General features: G+C 40.0%; 1 protein-coding gene across 1 annotated transcript in view; it reads right to left on the bottom strand.

The window, feature by feature from the left end:
* LOC131665369 (ankyrin repeat domain-containing protein SOWAHB) overlaps positions 1–20,279 on the bottom strand; it is a 100,941-nt gene extending 80,662 nt beyond the window's left edge. The window contains exons 1-7 of the mRNA XM_058937225.1: positions 20,087–20,279; positions 19,874–19,935; positions 19,075–19,367; positions 18,807–18,921; positions 17,500–17,676; positions 7,120–7,155; positions 6,923–7,027 (exon numbers count right to left, since the gene is read on the bottom strand). Coding sequence (XP_058793208.1) covers positions 6,923–7,027; positions 7,120–7,155; positions 17,500–17,676; positions 18,807–18,921; positions 19,075–19,367; positions 19,874–19,935; positions 20,087–20,213 — 915 coding nt within the window. The 5' untranslated portion in view covers positions 20,214–20,279. The remainder of the gene's footprint in view (positions 1–6,922; positions 7,028–7,119; positions 7,156–17,499; positions 17,677–18,806; positions 18,922–19,074; positions 19,368–19,873; positions 19,936–20,086) is intronic.
* Between the last annotated feature and the right edge of the window lie 667 nt (positions 20,280–20,946).

Here is a 20,946-nt window from a genome sequence, read left to right on the forward strand (position 1 = left end):
AGTGTATTTTCGCTTTGACATTTTCACTACTGATCAGTATACAATAAAAACATACCAATCAGAGAGTTTAAGAATGACAATGTTAATTTCTTTATTGTTTTGTAATTTTTAGGAAACAAACGAAACCTGGAGTACCCAGTGGGAATACGAACGAAGTAATGCGAATACCAGCAAATAATTTTTAACAATGCCTCATTAATAACCCGGCTATAAAGAGGTTACTTTGTCCTTAAGAACTGTGGGGACTAATTGTCCGGAGCGATAATAATCAAAGGGGGACATCAATTTACCCACTCTAGCTGGCACAGATAGGTCATCTTGAAAAATCGCTCGACTTTTGCCTCTTCGAGACTATGTAAACCGCAACGTCACTTTCGGAAAAGCCACTCCCACACATACATATGCACATGGAGAGACTGCAGCAGCAAAGAGAGGATCGCAGAGATACGAATCTTCGGTGTGCGGTATAACGATCGTTTAACGAGGGGGTCTACCTTGGCGCCAGGCAACTCGCTCTCCCGGCAGCAGCAGCCGTATACATTTCAGTCGCCGCGCGCGCAGCGACATCGACCCAAGAAAAACAATCAGCGATAAATTTTCGCAAGAGCCGATCTTTCTCTCGCTCTCTCGCTCCTGTTATTTACGTGCTGGCTCCTTTTAAATACTCTCTCTCTCTCTTCTCAAACTAGTGTTATCGCTATCAGCAACGTGCGTGCGTGCGTGCCAAACCAAACGAGAATTATTAGTCGTAATTCAGACCCAATCACCGCCTCGTTAAGCAAAAGCCTTTTAATAGCGCGAATATAACTGTCGCTATATCCCGTCTTCCTTTTTTTTGTGAGCTCTGCGACCGGATAAATAAAGTTTGCCCGGTTGGGTTGGGTTCTTTTTATGAGGTTGCGGTAGGAAGTGACATCTGCTAGGCAAGTGAATGTAGTTAATTAGTCTCCATTGTTAGACGTATAATCAAGTCGTATTTCGATGTGAAAATAATCAAAATGTGCCAGTTTGCAAAAAAGTACTGCCTTTTGCGAAGAGATTTTTGGATTTCAGTTGAATGATGATTTTAATGACAACATTTTGCTCTAAAGAAAGGACCGAAGCGAGAAAAACAATATAAATTAAATAATTTGTCGAATCTCAACAAATTTGAAAAAAGTTTCTTCGGACAGCGAAGCGTGTAGAAACAAATTGAGGAGAATAAGGTAATCGATCTAGTTTTTAATAATAATTGATCGACAGAACCGGCTCAACATTAAAAAATAATAATCTCGCAAATCTACCTTTTAAAAAAACCTTTGAGACAACGATGCAAGTTAACGTGGCGGAAGAAAACGAGGAAGTTGAACGTCAAATTATCAGGTACTTTACAGAAAACTAAGACAGCAATCACTGAAAGGCCATGCGTTTAGATATACTTTTCAAAAAGACAGACGTCTATCGACAAGACACAAGCGCAAAGCTAATCGCTGTGAAACTAATCGTGAACGCTGAAAAGAACAACGGAGATTATCCGTAGAGCTCAGATAACAAAAAAAGCATAGTTTTCGGGTCGTGTTTAACAAGGTAAGAAGTTGGGCACTATGTCTTTTTCCTTTTTCTGTTTTGAAACTAATCTGCGACCGTAAACTGAAAGCTTGACAGGTATTACACTAATAGTTCCGAGTTAACTATGTGTATTTTTCACGCTTTGAAGTTTTTCACGACAATCAGATTTCGTGAAGCTCTTTCACAGCTTATTTTTGTCCGAAGGATGAATGAGACGAAAATCACGCGTGTGTATAAATTGTTTGCAAGTCATCGCTCTCATCTAAATAAATATCTATCGGAGTTAATGAAAACCCATTCACAATTCAAGTATATACGCGGAAGCATGACTCTTTGCTTCTGACAAATCAACACGACAAATAGCAGATACTGATGAGTTTTTAAATGAAGACATTAAGCGCGACACGCTGTGCGAGCTCGTGTTGACTAAATAATGAACTTATGCGCACTCACACGTACAATTCCGTAATCAAGTATGTGTGCAATCTCTAGTTCTTACTGTCAACGCGATAGAAAATTAGTTATATCCGTGGATCTTTATAACCTAATAAACCTTTAGCGGCATTACACAGACATACGGAAAAGGAGAAATGAAAATAGATGTAAATTGTCGAGATAACATCGTAACGCAATCAGAGGACTTTCGGTTTGAGATTCAGCACGCTGCTTTTGTTTTTACTTCTTCTTCTGTTTTTTTGGAGAGGGGACACGCCCACTCCGGTTGGCCGGTACAAATGACAAAAACCCGGCGCGCTGACACTGAAATATTAATGAGCAACTCTTGAATTCATCACTTGGCGACGCGAGTCTCTTGTCTCTTTTTTTCTTCTTTGAACGCGACTTCAACGAATTCTCTCGCCAATTTCTCAAATTTCTTGTTGGTTTACTCGCTGCAGGGAAAAATTTGTGAAACGTTCGTTGAATCAATGACGACTGTGTGTACATTCTAACAAGTGCATAATTTTCACAAAGTGCAACTGTTGAATTATCAGAAGGAATAATCCGCTCGATTTTTTATGTCCCAATGATATCTATTTTTCAAGTGAAAAAAATGAAGCTTTTTATCGAATTCAAAATGCACCATTCGAAAAAGCAGCGTCAATATAATCAGCCCACCACACGCGCGCACTAACTTACAGTGAAAAGAGAAAACAATAGCATTGTATCCTACGTAAAATCGCTGATACACGACAGTCGAAATGACAAAAATATATATCTTGGGCATGAATCGACACGCGAGCTGTTTGCTTAAACACGCACTGCCACGAAGTTACGCGTTTTATGAACACGGGACATACAAAACATACACACGTGACTCTTACCATTTTTTTTGTCCTCTCGAACACATGTTTTCCGCTCCAACACACATACACACACACACGCGCACACACACAATATTCATCCCTAGTGTATGACTGTGTATACATATATTTTTTTATCTCTTAATTCACGCGAGAGCTGTACTTGGAAAGGCACGAAAAAAAGAATTAGCTTATGCAAAACATCGAGAAATATCTGACATCTCATAACACTTAACGTCAACTCAAATCGTTCGCATACTAATCGCACGTCGAAAAATTAAAAATTAGGGCAGCTGCAGCTCGCATAGAAAGCATCCATCCCTTGACCCCGAAAAAAACAAACCAAGCAAAACACGTGTTTTTTTCCTGAATCCCGGGGACTTTGTGCTGCGCGTGAGAGGGACGTTTACTTTGCTATACCTAGCGGATGTTTGGTGGACATGTGGAATAGATACCATCGCAGCCCCGAAGTTAATTAGCGCTAGACGTCTTTTTAATATGCTAGCAGTGTCTTTTTATGATTGTAGAATGACGTTATCGCACCTCCTGATCCAACCTACGATACGCTGGTTTGACCCGTTGTAGCTGTATAGGATTTGAAAATTGGGCGTCATTTTTTTCCTTTTTCTTAATTGTAGGATATGATTACGTGAACGTTACAAAGCATTACTAGGTGTGATACATGCGTCGCAGGCTTTAGATTGCTGAGATTAAGAGTACAATTGTAGCAATTATAACGTTATACTTTTACAGGTTTGTGTGTGTGTGTGTGTGTACGCGCGTGTGCGTAAATATATAGGTAATAAAAACTAAATTGTAATTTGAAAAAATTTACGCTTGTAAAATATACTGACAATTATTATTTTCAAAGTGAAATCATAAAATACGGTCGCAGGTACGTAAATTTTACGCATAGTTTGCCGCGCTGAAGAATTAGTACAAACTGTCGTGATAGTATCTCATAGAGGGAGTATTTCTTCCAAATCTTATACTATATACATTTTAAGGTGCTGCACAATTAATAGCTTCGTGACAAATTTTAAAGTTACTTTACGATTATTCTTAACCTTTGTGAATTTGTTCCCTAGTTATTTCGACTTATGTATTCTACGAATATATTCAAATTACGTAAAAGATTAGCTTTGGATATGAGATCGAAAAGCTAATTAGTTGCAAATCTCAAACAACGTCGCTCGATTAATGAGGACTTAAATTTCAATAATTTTCAAAACCTTAATGAGCTGTTTATTGGTACAAACTGTAGTACTTCATAAAAATACTTGTATTTCATAAAAATAGTACAAGCAATCAAAACTAAAAAATGATAATGTTAAAAATTAGTAAAATCTTAACTTCGCTTATGGTTACTTAGCAATGGATTCAAATATTGTCATCTATTTTTTTTTTCTTTTTTATAACATAAGTTATGTTATTAAGCTTAAAATGAGAAATTGATACAAAGTGTCAAAAATAGTTATCTAGATTTACGTTGAAAAGTAAATCATTTAAAAATAAGCCTAACCGGCCGTAGAGAACTCAGTATTATTGTATATAGTCAAACTTTGGTAAACTTCTTTGCGGTTTGGCTAGACATGGGAAAAATAATAAAAACTGAGCTTTTTCCTTAAGACATTAAGTCAGTCTCAATTCTTTCGTGGCCATTTACCCTTCCGAACAAAAAGTAAACCTAAGAATTGTTTCCTTCCCCTATGGTCGGAAATATGTCTTTGTCATGTCACAAAGCTGCTCAACCTATCTCCCGTGGAAGTAGTGGCTATTACTTAGTCATATTTTTTACGATCGCTGAGACGTTCGAATTTGAACAGAAAATTCTAGGTAACTGAATTATTCAATTTCATTGAAACTGAAAATAATTTCACATAATAAAATGATTGAAATTTTTCTTATATTTCTATATAGTAGAGTAAACTAATAGAATATATTTTTGATAATATTTTGAAATAACGATTTTGACGAGTCAGATATATTAAGAGCTTTAAGGATGTTTTTAATCTCGTTGAAAATTATTACAATAGCATGTAAAATTAATCGTTTGCAATAATTTGATGAAAGTTTGGTCATAAAATGAAATCTAAAGACTACGATCTTGTCAAGGTATGGTAAATTAACATTTTATTAAATTTACAAATAAATATTCTTTTAAACATTGGATTTCACAAAGAAAGCCAAAAAATACTAATGAATTGCATCGAAAAAGTTTCAATATTTGAAATCAGAAAATTCATTTACTTTTGAACAAACAACACCACATATAAAACGTTCACAAGATGACTCAACCTCGAAATTCTTTCACATCCTGTGGAGCCCCTCTAGCAATAAAAGAAAAGATAGAATCTCGAATCCGGAAAAATTCAGACGATCTGGAAAAAGTGATAAACTGAAGATTCCTCAGAGGCCGGCGATCTGTCACGCATACGCAAAGCCTCCGGAAACACGTAGCAGTAAGGATCGCCTAACACTTTTTCATATATAAGGGAGACGACGCGTAAAAGCGGTAGCTTTCTGGGTGGAGATTTTACGAAAGCGGCGAAACTTTAAACGTCGTTCAATCGTAGTAGGACCGTACGAAGCCGCCGCGGGAAAACGATGCCATAGCGAGATGACGCCGTGCTGGCGCCTCTCTTTCTTTCGACTGCTGTGCAGGTCTCGTAAAAATCGGTCTCCTTTCCTGAGATTTTTTTTATGGCTGTTACGGTTTTATTTTCAAATGCGGCTTTGTCTTTTTGATGTTGTTTTTTTTTCATCAAATTACAACCTTCTTTAAAATTTTCATAAAGTGAAAATGAAAAATTTTCTAATGTTGTAAACTTACAATATATAATTTATCAAGAGCTTTCGATGAAACGTTTGGAAGATTTAAAAACAAAGATATTCGCAAAATATAAAAGTATAAAATTGCAATGTACAATTACTTATGCTCAACCGATTCTTGGTTGTTTTTATTTTCTTCATTGAAGAAGCTCATTCATAAGATTCAACCGCAGCCAAACGAATAAGACGAAAAGGTAGATTGCAACTCTGGGCGATGAAATTAAACGAGTGTCGCGCATAAATCACCAGACGGAAGGTGGACGGTGCTACCAGCTTCTTCGGTTGTTGCTGATAGAGAAAGAGCCTAAAGAGGATATATACTAAGCGTTAAAGAGAAGATACGAAATAATGAGCTCTTCCTTGGAAGGCGCACACGAGCATCGACACAAAAGAAAATATAAGCAAAGGGATAATTACAAGCATAAATCAAATGGCGTTAATATTTTCGGGGGCGGGATCGGTATACTATAAGGGCGATTGTAATGGAGAGTCAGAAGCGTTGGTACTTCGTTATCTTTAAGTGACTCATGAAGTATTCATCGGTTATCCATTGAATGACTTGTACGCAAATTTCGCTTGGTGGCGCTTGCTGGCAAATTATCAACAAATGCAAACCATAACAATGAGTGATGCCATAGAAACCTACTACTTTTGGTATATCGTAAAGATAATGATCGTGCAATAACTCGATTCGTAAAACGTGCACCACCTCTCCACGCCACGCACCTGCGTCGAAGGATCAATTTACAAAATGTAATCAACATCGGAGAAACAAACAGTAAAAATACGCAATCGCCGATGATGAAGAAAGAAAAAAACAAACAAATATATATGAAAAGGAAGTCGAAGAGAGATCGGTAGATCATTTCATTCGCGGGTATAGTTGAAATGGGGCGGGAGAGAGAAACGCCAACACGCCTACTTGTTAGCCCGGAGTTTACTCAAAGTCCTACGGGACTCCTCCGGAACAGCGGTATGCCTGGTAATAGTCAGCCGCTAACGAACTACCGTGGGCTGCCGTTGGGATCAAACTTGGCTCTTCGATGTATATTGACTTTTTTTTGCGTAATATGTTTCACTGCGCGTAGCGAGTTAATTTTCAAGCTGGGTAATTGGCAATGAATTTGTGCTACGGTATATATGAAATAGGAATATATATTTTTGCGCACGGATTTTTGGCTTGGTTAATGCTCTTCCGTGTGCTGGAATCGTATAGACGAAAAAGAATCAGTTTCACTTACCTTAGTCCTAGTGAGACGAGGTTCTTCGGCAGCCAATTTCGCCAAAGCCTGATAGTCACCTTGAGCTGCTCTTACCAACCATTCTCGGGATTTGCCATCTAATTGCTGAATCGAAGAGAAATGTGTCGGTCAAACTTTAGTTGTTGTAATAAATTCTATGAGAATAAGACACTTTTATTATATTTGTATTTACTCACCGATGCCACGGATGCTCTGTCATCTTCTTCAGTTCCCTACAAAAAATACAGGCATCAATCAATTTTGAAAGCAGCACCAAAGTTGCATACTTTAAATTTACAGAAATGATTTCTATCGGATTTAAAAAATCAATAATATGTTCCAAAATTAATTTCCGGACAATACGTTAATAAAATGTCGTATTATAATAGACGTTTTATTTATTACACCCAACCTAGGTACGCAAGTTTTTCAAAATTTCATAAATTTCGCACAGAAAAACTGAGGACCTGTAAGGGGACACTTGTAGAAAAGAGAAAAATCATTGGTACAACTTGAGCACGCTGCGCGGAAAGTACGCTTTTGCCGTAGACTCATCGAAAAACGTGCGCATTCGCGCTCTCCACCTGTGATTTTGAAATAGTACATTACGATACAAGTGCGAGAAAATAGATGCTCGTCTCGTAGCGTGCGTAAAGTTTTCCGTTTCTTCACTGTTCTCTAATTTACTAACAGCGTGTTGGGATAATGAAGTGTCACAGTAAATATAAACATATAACCAAGTTTGGTCACGCCTAGGCTGCAATACGACATATTCGAAAAGTACGTGCTTGCGATGTTGGCTCAATCGCCGATTCGACTTATTATAGTATGATTTTCTATGCATTGAGATTAAAAGTGTGGGGCGGGGTGATGCATGAGCCGATGGGCTAAACGGAAATAAAATAATTTTCAATAAATATAATGTAAACCATTGAAACTTTTCTTTAATAATTCCACATAAATTTCTTGAATAATCATCGTAATTAATTCCTATATAATCGGGTTATAATTTATTTAATTTCTGTTGGACTCGTTACACTCGTTCTGGAATCACCTGCTTTGCGTACTTGTACCATAATGTACTATTATCACCTCGTATTCACAAGGCGAAGGCATATGACGATCAGCATTGCCGAGTCACGCGTGAGAAACGATCTCCAACGGTGCGTAGGTGTTTGAAATTTAGTTTCATTTAGTTTCTTCCTCGGTCTAAGGAGCGTGATGACTCGTTGAAAATCCACGGCACGTGTATCTTACGAAACTTCTTCAATCAACGACCGATGTATGCGTGTACATGAAATCGACAATTACAAATTGATTCGCTGCGTCTCAAGTACACTTTTTTTAGCAATATCCCTTCAGCATGAACAGACTAAAAGAGAGAGAGAGAGAGCGAGAGCGAGAGAGAGAGTCTGCCTTTAACGGGTGCATATAATCCTCTAAGTAGGAGAGGGAAATCTCACTGTGGATGGCTTAGAGCGTCCTCTGGCGGACTAATTCCGTGGTGTAATCTGCGGGTACCATCTCAATGGATTAGCATATAGATAGCAAGTGAGAGAGAGAGAGAGAGGGAGAGAGAGAGGTAGTTCAGTGTGTTTGGCTAGCTGTGCGTGTAGGCGGCCAGATCAGCATGGCGGTATATATACTATGGCATGATGACAAAGACGATCCCTTTAGGCGCGAGGGGTGGAGAGGAGAGCCTTGGCGGCTCTATCTGCGAATGCGCGCCACGCAAGGTGGAAACTAATGCCATTATTAGGCCAACCCCTGTGTGTGTCTCACTCTGGCTGTGCATGTGTGTGCGCGCGTGTACGTGCGTGTGTACCTCACATGGAGATTGCGCGAGGAGGCGACGAAGCAAGCCTCAAATGGCTTTGATTGTTCGCGAGCTTGTCCCTTGCCGATCCGCTTCGCGAACCTCAAAGAGATTCAACCAAGATATCGTCTTATTGCTACTGCTGCTGTGCTCTCTCTCTCTCTCTCCTCTCTCTCTCTCTCTCTCTCTCTCTCTCTCTGCATTTATTACCGACGCTGAATTAGATCTGATGCTCTTTTATTGTTTTTCTATTTTTTTTATTTTCATCTGACGTTGATAATTTTTAATTGAGACTCACGCCCATTTTTTCAACCGTGAATAAATTAACTGCCACTCTGCAAACGATATTTTTTAAATCATCGTCCACGACTGAATCTGTCATCTGGCAAAAAAAAGGAGGTTAACAAAATTATATGGCAGCGTGACGATCTTCTCTCCAAAAGAAATAAGAAGCTCGATCGAACTCGTATATCGCTACTCGCACAGGATAACTGTTTCTATAGGGAAGCTGTCTGGTTATATGCGTTTCGTGAGAGAAGCGTTGGCTTTTGCGCGCGCGATTTGGTCGCGAAGACTAATTTGTGCTCACAGCGGGTCCGAGCAAACACGCACAACGGGTGGTGTATATATATAAATACGAAAAATTAAATAACCCGATGACTGGTCGCATTCTTCTCTCTCTCTCTCTCTCTCTCTCTCTCTCTCTCTCTCTCTCTCTCTCTCGCATCGACGCTGTATACAAGCGTAATGTCGTATTCTGCAATGCCATGGAAAAAACGTGTACTGGAAATCTAAATCGGTGGCAGAGAATATTAAGGTGCGGGCTAGTGCTGCACGTACACGCCGTCATCGGAACAAGAGTCCAGAAACTGATGCACGGCGATCGTTCCGTTTAATGAAGTGATGTAGATGATGTTTATGGGTTAGGCCGCAATGCTTTGCACTATGTAGTAACTAGCATTAAACAATTCAATGATTTCTACGAGCTTATCACGTTATATTTACATTTTGCACCGTTAAGATTTATCCGCTTTGACAAATCGCTCCGAAAGAGAATTTGTTGCATCTTGACGAAACTTATCAATGAAAAAAAGGAAGAGTCTCTCTCTCTCTCTCTCTCTATCTCTTATTGGTAGTCGTGAGATAATCAGCAATTAATAAAGCGAGACGCGCAGATATAATTTAATAAAACGCGCTGCAATCTCATGTGCAAGCTCAGCGAAAATCAGGCGCTCGCAGCGAACAAAAGAGGGTAGTTGGATGGCACGCAAATGACGTAGTACAAACGAGAGACAGAGAGAGACAGAGAGAGAGAGAGAGAAAGAGAGAGAAAGAGAAAGAGAGAGAGAGAGAGAGAGAGAGAGAGAGAGAAAGAGAGAGAGAGAGGCGCCTTTCACCGTATCTTTTTTCGGGTTCGTTCAAAAAGTCATCCTTGCAACGCATACACACACGGCAGCGATGGAGCGCCGGCCTCCTGCGGATACTTATGAATACAAATAGCCCGATTGGCGATCCTGCAGCTGATAACGAGAGCGAGAGAGAGAGAGAGAGAGTACCAAGAGTCGCGAGCCACAGATAAAAGATAAAATAGATTATGTGTGGCGTTTATATATATATAGTGTGGGTGCAGTTTTTTTTAACGGGATGGTGATCACAATCGACCACGTGGTATTGCCATTGGGAAATACTAATTTTTTTTCGATATGACGAGATTAGTGTCGAGCTTTAATTATCTTGATTTTCGATGTAGTGATGAAATTCATTGTATATTGCGATGTGTGTATTACAAAGAGCTTGTTGCCACGGTAATGTATATTTGCACGACGATCGTATCTCACTCATGTTTATTCGACGGCTTATTCAAAGTTGTCTATTATCATTCAAAGTGTTATCGATCCGTTAATTGTTATGTTGTAACCTACAATATGTATTTAAAAAAATAGACACTTGACGATTACAAGTCTCAATAATCTTCCTATAATCTAGGAGTTGAGATGACGTAGCATTCGCAAAATATGAGTAATGGGTAATATCTTGATTGAAAAGGAATGCAGATAAAGATCGAAGAGCGACCGAATGATGACAAATTAGGAGTAATTCGATTTAAAGCCGAGGGAGAAACGCCGCGCCTGCCTGCCGTCGTCGTCGTCGCTCTCAATCGGCAGTTCAGGATTTTATCGCGAGCTACGATCATTACCATATATACCCCTCGCCGCGAGAAGGAGCGAGAAGATATCCACGCCCAAAGCTTTGCATTTCAGCATCGAGCACAGAGGGACACTATCGATCCTCATCTGCGGCTAATGTCGTGTAAGAACGTCCGGTCCTGTCCCCGCACGATCTATTCGTTTTCCTTACCTCGAGTCTTCTGCAGGCTCCAAGCTCGAGCCGATCGCATCTTGCTAATATACGCGGCTAACGCTGATCTATCTATTAATAATCCTTACTCATTTTAGATTATGTGTGCTCGATCATCCTCCATTTTACAGATTTTACTTGAAAAGAGCCTTCACCGCGAGCTTTCGAAAATCACTTAACGCGAACACAAAAGCCTCCAATAAAAGAAAACGACAAGCGCGTCATTAAAACACGAGTGCCCAAAGTCATCGCGAGAGAAAGCACCATTTCGTATGACCCAAAGACAGGGGGAGAAAAGAATCGAATCACGCAGCGTGCAGCAAGAGTCGCGTGGTGTGCGTATTTATAAGATGAGCAAGTACTTTTATAACGCGCCTCAAACGGCGCTAAGTGACACGGCAGGGCGGAGCAAAAATTACGGTCCCACGGGCTCTCGTCCGTCCAGAAATCGAGGCTGCACGCGCGTAGTTTGACGATCAGTCAGCCTTCTGACGACGACGACGACGCTGCGTCTAACACCGCGGGGGAGCTTGGCGTACACTTCCTACGATGACGTTGATTACTCAAAAGATGATCGTGCTGGGCATCAATTAACTTATCTTGATCGGTGCTCGATAATAAATTGGACTTTCCACCGTTCATCGCTCGCGACTGTGAATGTGGCTACGCAATATATGTATATATAGATTAGTCACTATGGGCATCGGACAGTCAATATTGTGAAAAATAGAAATGAATTCTCAAGAACTACGGCCTTAGCAATTTGTGATTTTCATTATACAATCAGTGTACAGCGCACATTGGTTGATTTTTATTTTCAGGAAGAAAATAAAAATACCCCGCTGGGTCATTATTTTTCTCCACCGCGAAAAATCCTTATTGCGTTTCTCGAGCAAAATATAAATCACGTTCTTTACAGGGGTAATTAATTTATGTATTTCATACGGCAGAGCAGTCGGCGAAAATGCTTTATGGTTTTTTTCAAGTTTAATTACGCTTCACATTGAAGAAGTATACTTCTCTTGTAGTTTTCATGCCTCATATACTTGAAGTATACCATTTCTTCAACATTTATGAGGAGTTATGGTCATTTGATAAAATCACTCGCTTTTTATATAAGGAAAATGTTTTGACTTTAATTCCGTTAATGTAAAAGCCAACTATTATGTGAAACGAATGGAAACTACACGGCGTAGCTAGTAATTAGATAATCATCATTAATGAAATCTTAATTGATCATTAAGAAGACACGCGGATTGAGGTAATCGTACGCTATAGTTATTGAACGAACTGTTTCAAAAAGACACTCGCGTGGCAAAAGAATCTCTTCACTGTATAATACAAAACATTTCAGAGTGCACCGAGATCAGGTGCTCGACACTCGGATGGTAGTTAGTGCAATCCGCAAGAAAAAGAAAAAAGAAAAGCTGCCGTGGAATAAGTGCAAAAAGCTAATGGTAATTAATTCGTTACAAAGGATCGCCGGCACTTGGCGAACAAAACGCAAACGCGTGCATTATTTAATTACAGCGGGCTGCAGAAATTTATCATAGTGAGTATGCAGCAGTGGAAAAGCCATTCTCCCGACACACACGTACAACGTTTTTATGCTGCTTCCCACACACACGAACGGGTGCATGGTTCGCTACCGACGAGCCGCGGCGCCTCTCTATGTAAAAGCGGCACCAGATAAATCTTATCTTCCACGGCTAGACATCCTGCGCGAACAAAGTATCCTAATTAAAATAAGAGTAAGACGCGTTACTGCCAAGTACATATACGGCCTCCTTTACTTATGTGTATTTAGTTTGCGCCGCGGTTAATATAGGCTATCTATTTATCTGCCACCTGTGTCTTGGGGAGAAAAGCGTTTAGTTGCACTACTGTTCTTTGCCTTTTTATATACATTTGCCTTTCAAATTTATCTCTGGTCTCGCTAATTTTATTTCTCATTTTTAATTGTTATCATGCAATTGCGGTTTTGGGAAAGTACGTATTCGTTGATCATCGCTGGCTGAATTCTATAAAAAATACTCGTCGATTTCCTGCACGCTAAATGCAATTTAAAAAATATACATGGTGCTAATTCTAGAATTTTTTTGGAATGACTGATTATTACACCAATTAAACCAAGTTAAAAAATTATATATTTTCAGTACGCTACTAATTTACGAAAAATCGATTAATGGTTCCAGTAAATTGAACCAGTTTCTTTTGCAGTGAACATGTAGCATTGGGAGACCTGTCGAGATTCATCTGAACAAATCTCGAATTGCCGCAGTATTCAATTTTTAAATATTGAATAAGTGTAATTTTGTGCCAGTGATTGAAAAACTGGCGAAGAAGTAAAAAAATAATGCAAGAATCCCTTATCCCAAAGTATGCGCGCAATTGCTGCCAAACGAACCAATTATTGTATAGACGTTTAAAGGTTCTTTTTAACTCCGCCCTACCCTCGATAAAAAGAATCGATTTATCTACAACTCTAATTGAAATATCGACGCATCGATGATAAGGCGAGAAATTAGTCCGGAAACCAACGATTGTTTCATTGCTATATATGTGTGTGTTCATATATAATAATAACCGGAATACACAAACGACACGATCCTTCGTCTGTCTCGGCAGGCGACAGTTAGGTATGGTCCTTAACAAACGACAAAGATAACGACGATGCAGAGGAAGAAGAAAGGAAAAGAAGAGGAGCAAGAGGGGGCGAGAGCGTCGCGTCGCACTAATAACACACAGAGAGACGAAGAGGAGGCTGGGCTGCAGGTGCTCCGTGCGCTGCGCTCGCGCAGGCATGCGCCACGCTGATTAATGGCCGAAATATTTCTTCTATATAAACAATGTGGCTGCTGCTGCTGCTGCTGCTTCTGCTACCCGTCGCGCGATGAAAAATAGAAATCGGCCGCGTATGGGAGCGTCGCCGAGCGAAAGCAGATTAGAATTGAGAGATAAAAGCGGCGGCAAACTGTCGCTCGCGTGCGATGGTTCCTCGTATCGCTTTTAGCCCAACTTCTATATATCTCTCTGTTCGCTCTCCTCTACGTTAAACAATCGCAGAGATTCACTTCGGCGATTAGCGGCAATGCGTTTTCACGCGCGGCAACGGTTAATTGCCCCAATCAAGTAATTGCTCACGCGAGTTGCACAAGTTCTCGTTTTTTTTTTTTTTCGTTCAGGAGTCGGAGGAGATCGTGGAAAAACTTTTCAGAGCGCGTTACACGTGTTGCCTTGCGTGTTTACTCGATTCACGGCGTAGACAAGCGTTTTACAAGTTTTGTCAAACTGAAACTTGGGTAATAGGCTTCTGCGAGTAATTGTGCGTGTTACTTTGCATTTCCAACATCGTGTTCTCGAAGCATATATTCAAAGTAGAGAGAAGAAAGAGAGCCAATATCAGTTGTCGCGCAATTTCCTATAACGTCGATCTTCGGCAGTTTCTTCGTCGTCGTCGTCGTCGTCACCGGCTACGAGATGAACTTGCTCTTCTGACAAGGCATGTTCGGATCTTGTCGCGACGAGAGGGATGTGCGGGCTTGCAAGCTGCGCGTCTTCCTTCCCATAGGCAAAGCAGCAGCAGCAGCAGCAGCAGCAGCAGCAGCAGCAGCAGCAGCAGAAGCAGCAGCCTCCTTTGCATATACATTCTGTAAGATTACTTTGCTAGCTCTTCTTTGACTGATATTCGCGAGTGCGCCGCGAGCAAAGTTACCCGCCAAGCTCAAGTTTCTATAATGTATGCAGGAGGAAATTCCCCCTCTGAAGCTGAAATTCCAACGGCGACATGCTCCTATTTGGATTCGCCTTCGACAAGAAATTATTCTATCCTTTTCGTATATATGAGATTTCCTTTCTTGACTCGACTCTGCGGATAAGATCGACGCGCGTGGCAACGCGACTGCTTTCAATGACAAACGGCCTGCATAATGAATCGATCGTACAGTAATAATCGCAAGCAGACGTTATTGTTTGCATTCGAGGGTACTTTTGCCGTTTACATCGTGGTAATTTCCCACACGATATTTGCGGGCAGCATTGTAGCGCGCGAACATCTCTCTCCCTTTCTTTTTCGTGTTTGAAATTTTCGCCTCGGGGGCTGCGAAACATGCGTGATCCTAATTAACGCGCGGGGATATCCAGCGAGATGTGTATGCGTGTGTCGAATAATGAAGGCAAGTTGTGCAACAGAGAGCTCGCGCGGTTTTTACTTACCCACCTCGGCAATGAATTCTAGACGCGCAGCGCTTAAGCCAGCTGCAAGATTGCTTTGTAAGCGATAAAGAATAACAAAGTTTTGTGCTTGTCAAGGAAAAAGAGTTTTCTGCGAGTCGTTTGGAGCGAGTAGTAAGTGCAAGGAAAACCTTTTATGCTAATTCGAGATTGTTAGAGTTCAACTGTGTGCCGGGAGAGGCTGAAGCTATAATTTTTGCCAAAAAAGAAAATCATTTGTTTCCTAATGTTTTTTGCTGAAGATTAACGCGTCTGCATTTTTAATTTAAAAATGCTACTATAAATTCAATAATTGACAATGAAAACGATATATTTTTTCCGAAATCATTAACAAAGTATCAGCAATATTTACTATTGTTCGAGGAAAAACACGAATAACGTATGTTGAGATTATTATGATTGACGAAGTGAAGGGCGCACTTATGATAGGCATTTTTCATTGATCAACCAAGGTTCTGTTGCTCGATTTGTTCGGTATAGAATGATAAAACGTAATTTTGCAACTCCAAATCATCGTTTTTCCTGAATACACAACCCATTCAGCAACGCAAACGAAAGCCTCGCATACATTCCGATAAGAAAGGCGCATAATATTAGCATCAGTACGATAACGCGCTTAGTCGGCACGCGACTCTCATTGTTCATGCACACGATGAGGTATATGACGCTAATGCGTTGGAATGATAATCGGCGTGGTGGTGGCAACTGGCAAGAAATCAAGCGGCCGAGGCCGTCCGGAAGACGACGTAAGCTTGTCGTTGAAGCGCCGCTTAAAAAACGACGACGTTTCCGGTGCGACCCCAAAGCCGGTACCCTTTCACGTGCCGACGATTCAATGAGGAGCATCAACTGTAATTCTCTGCGCGGTTATGGTTTCTTAATGGCATGCGGCTAGGCTTGCTCCGCGAGTTTTTCTTGGCTCGTCGAGCCACAGATATGGAAAAAGCTCGATGCTAATTTTGCAGATACTTAACGTTTTCCCGTCATCTTGAGGCCATATTCGCGTCGTGTTTTCTACAAATAATAAATTGTAATCGAAAAACCATCGATATTTCAGCGACCTCGAAACGAAAAAAACATACGCGCACGCGCGGAATTCTGTATAAGCCGTGCGGCAACTGCAGCATGAAAAATCGGCTCATTAAATGTCGCACGTCACACCTATAGCAGGCGACAAAAATCCAAAGTAACTATCAAAACAAGGCACCGCGAGCGAACATCAGGGCAAATTAACATCATCAGCGCCGAGGCGATCAAATAAGAAAAGGAATATCTCTTGCTCGCGCCCCTCGTGCGATTTCACGCTCAGCTAATTATGATTTACGACGACATCGCTGGCGACATCATCCCGCGATGCTTGAATGCGATACGACACTCCAGGCGAAGGGTGAGATTCGCGATGTGTGTATAATATATTCAAATGCGATAAATACGTTATTGGCGGCGCGCGCGGATTTGGTATGCGCGTTGAAGGGCCGACTTGACTCGCTGCATCTAGAGGAGGATAGACGACGCGATATCCGGCGCGCGCGTTGGCGGCAGAGACGGCAATTTCTACGAGAGATTTGGCGAACTGTTTTCGCGGAAAGGCTGTTCAAAGTAATGCGCATACACGCACCACGCGTCTGCCGACTGATTCTTCGTCTTGTGCAAAACCAAGGATCTCCTACTCAATCGTAGAACTAATAATTTAATAAATTTATCGTTTTACGCGTATGTTGACGGAAACAATGACATTTCCGTATCTGCTTATCGTTCTGGTTCAACAACTACTTTATCCATTAATACTGCGAATATAATAACAAACTCTCTATCCAGCAACTTTGTACACGTGCTTATCGCGAAGTTATAAATTTCAAGTATCGCACTTGACGCGTTTGATAATGAAGATTGCCGCAAGCTTTCCTAAAACATTTTCATCCTACGTACACAGGTGAAATGCACGACTTTTGCATAGCTAAACTATTGTCATCTACATAAAATTTAAGCATTAATTTGTACATGATGTTTTCGCACTAATACGTCAACAGTGTAAAGCGAAACTATAGTGGTCTATATCCGCGCAGACACATTTATAAATATTACCAATCGTGCAAAGGATACATATCACGATGGGAGTCGGCGGCTAGGGGCAATTCTAAAATAAGCGATGATTGTGATGATGATTTACCTTGTCGGAGCGTTTTTTCACGGGTGGCGTGGAGACAGTATTTGGTCGGTTCGGCAGATCGGTTTCGCTGGCCATACGGTTGAAACGCTGCATTCTCTCACGTACGCTCAGCTGCTCGGCCGGTGTCAGCTGAGGCGAAGCCGGTGGCTGCTGCTGCGCTGCAGCAACCTCGTCCTCCTGAATTGGCAACATTTTCGGTCGTTCGTCCTTGTCTCACTTGTCGCACACAACAATAACAACAAAAACAACAGTACCCAAAATACTGACACCACAGAGAGAAGAGAGCGGTAGAGCGAGAGACCGACGGACAGATGGACACACAGCGGGAAACGAGCTTGAATGTTAGAGATGCAATACACCTTTGTGTCGCGCGACACTCAATCATATACTGAGGCTAATATAGCTACGATAATAGGACGATAAGAGCATTCGTTATCGTCGATCGGAAAGATAAGCGGCGATGACATTGGCAAAATGCCTTACTTTTGCGTGATGGCTCTCGCTTCTGCAGAAATCGAAGTCACTTGTACAGGCGAATGTAGAGCAGAACGCACTTCTAAGCAAGTGCAACTCTGACTTTCAAATGCCTGTACAGCCAAGAGCGCAAGTAGATTTTGTGTACGTTTAAACTCAACACCTGCATCAACGAAATGACTAGCCAGTTGTGAGTAGAGTATCATTTAATTTTTCACCTGATACCGCTATTATTTCAACAGCAGTTATCTTTTCGTATAATATTTGTGCAAAAGATTAACTAGCACTAATTTGAATTTTTCATTGCATCGTCAATGACCCGCTACGTTCGATTTCTGTCTCAAAGCGATGTTTGTAAGAGCAACTTATTATCTACAAATAATCAGTTGTCAACACACTACATTTGTGCAATAGCCCAATGGTGCAATACGTTTGTAAATATTGAATTTATGCAACGTGTTAAATACATCTACAACTACTTAATAACTGAATAATGAATGCAAGCGCTAAGTAGCAGATTACCATGTTTATTTTAAAATCTTTATTTGTACAGTTTACTACTTCAAGGTATCTCTAGAGATCTATTTTATTATTTTATAAATGGAATCATATGTATCCAATGTAGTGTTTACATTGATGTATCGTTGAATACATAGTCTTCTATTATAAAACAGCAATCATTATGTTATGAATTTGACACTGGGTGTAACCATTAAATAAGCGATTATTTTATACTTAAGTAAATTAATTCAATTTATATATATAAACGAATAACTTTAACAAATACCCACTACAAATTTCCCTTGAAAATGATTTTCAAAAAAACCACTCACCTTAATCAAGTCAGATTCATTCTTGGCTTTATCAACAAACTGATTTTCCTTGTTAGACGACTTAATCTTTTCATGACTTTTCTTTCTTGGAGGTACAGGGGGTGATGAGACTATACTACTTCTCTTGTTTTCTGTTCCAGTATACTGTGGCACATTACTAGGCCCAACATCTTCAGAAATTGGTTCAACCATTGGTATTCCCATTGATTGTACATTTGGTGCACCCACTTGCTGAACACTTGGCAAGCCAACAGATTGAACATTTGGCAAACCAACTCGTTGCACATTAGGCAAACCAACTGGCTGTACATATGGAAGTCCAATAGGAGGATCTTGTACTGTATATCGATGAACTGGTGAGGTAACATTTTGAACAGGACTCAGTGGTGCTATTGGTGGTTGTCTGTAAGGTGGTAGGTCCCGTAAAGGAGATGTAGGAGTTGCCAAATCTGGAGTGGATATAGGTGAGCTTGGGAAACCAGAAGAAAAGTTTAACGTTGGTGATGACAGATCCAAAGTTGGCTGTCGAAATTTTCTTTTCAAAACTAAATACTTTTCTCCCTGAAATACAGAAGCATATTATTGCTTTATTGCTTATCTTTATGATAAATTATGTTTTAATTTTATTTATGTTCTTCACATCTGTATCTAGTTTTAAAAATTTGATTAGCCACCAAAACTGCTACTATATGAAAATAAAACTATCAATAAGAGAAAATTCTTGATTGCATATAAAAAATTTAAACAAATTTGAAATAACAATTATCAACAAATTTATTCTTCATTTATTAAAAAAATACAAAATGAATTAGAGCAAAAATTAATTTAAAATTCACTTGTGCACTAATTTATATTTTTGCCTGTAGTTATAACCTCTAAACTGAACTGTCATAATACAACACCATAAGTGAACAGTATTTCAACAAATTTTTACATTAAAATTTATTAATTTTCATGCACAAATTATATTGCGAACACGGAAAACAATTCATTGATAGTCGTTTGGTAGCAGGTAACACGTTATTGCATTGTACACGAACGAAAACAAAACTCAGCTTTGAACGTACCTCCTCGGTTTTAATTGTCGCCAATGTGTTGATATACTCCTTGAATCTGTTACGTGCCTCCACTAAAAGCCAAAAAATAAAAATAATTTGCTATCACTTGCTCTCTCCACGCGTAATTATACGTGAAATTCAAATGATAACGGAAAAACAACACTAGCAGACTGAAAGAATTTGTTCGCTTTTCAAAGCGAATTTAGCTGAGATTAAACGAACCTCGTGTTTCGGGATCAGTGAGGAACTTTTTGAAATGCCTGACGAGATCCTGATTACATGCTGAACCTCCATTATCAAGAAGATACTTGCGAATCTCCTCCAGGGACAATTCACTAGGCGACGCCATTTCTGGCCTGACTAACCTCAGCGGCACGCACGACTCACCCAACCGCAGCAGTAGACGCGTTCTCCAATATCTACACGCACACACTGTTGTGACTGTGAGTAACGCGTTTCCAGGTTTCCATAGATACATCGCTAAGCCGTATGTTTTCCTTTTCGCGCTACTTCGACGTTCTGCTTTTCAACTTGCGAATGTATCGCGTTTATTCAATAAATGTCTAATCGAATGTTTCTTCATCGGAGTTACCGTTTAATTATATACGATGACGCGTCAATCAAACTCGAATAGTTGTCGTGTTATAAGAGTTTTTTTTTACCAATAGCAGAATAACTGTTTTTATTGTTACAAAAGTTAATTTACATCGAAGAGAAAAATTATAGTTAGCCCGACGAAATTGTTCAAATGGGCATATTGAATGGCAAGATATTGTTAACTGTTCAATTTTGTAAATGATAAATAATTGCAATCAGATTTGGAAAATCCGATGTAATCTTCGTATTTAATTATGCATCGATACGGACTAACGTTGGATGAATAAAATTATTGTTATAAAATACAAATAATTAAACAAATTATTAGTTAAAGAAAACAGGATATGTAAGTTATCGTGTAAAACCTCAAAATCAAACGTGGTACGCTCTCGTTACAGCAAATCAACGAAGAAGAGCAGACGAGCACAGAGAATACATTCGCGCGCGATCTTACACTTGTCGCAGCAAAGTGCCATTAATAAATT

The sequence above is a fragment of the Phymastichus coffea genome, unplaced genomic scaffold (assembly GCF_024137745.1).
Source record: "Phymastichus coffea isolate CEN01 unplaced genomic scaffold, Cenicafe_Pcof_1.1 PCOF00050, whole genome shotgun sequence".
Classification (NCBI taxonomy): domain Eukaryota; kingdom Metazoa; phylum Arthropoda; class Insecta; order Hymenoptera; family Eulophidae; genus Phymastichus; species Phymastichus coffea.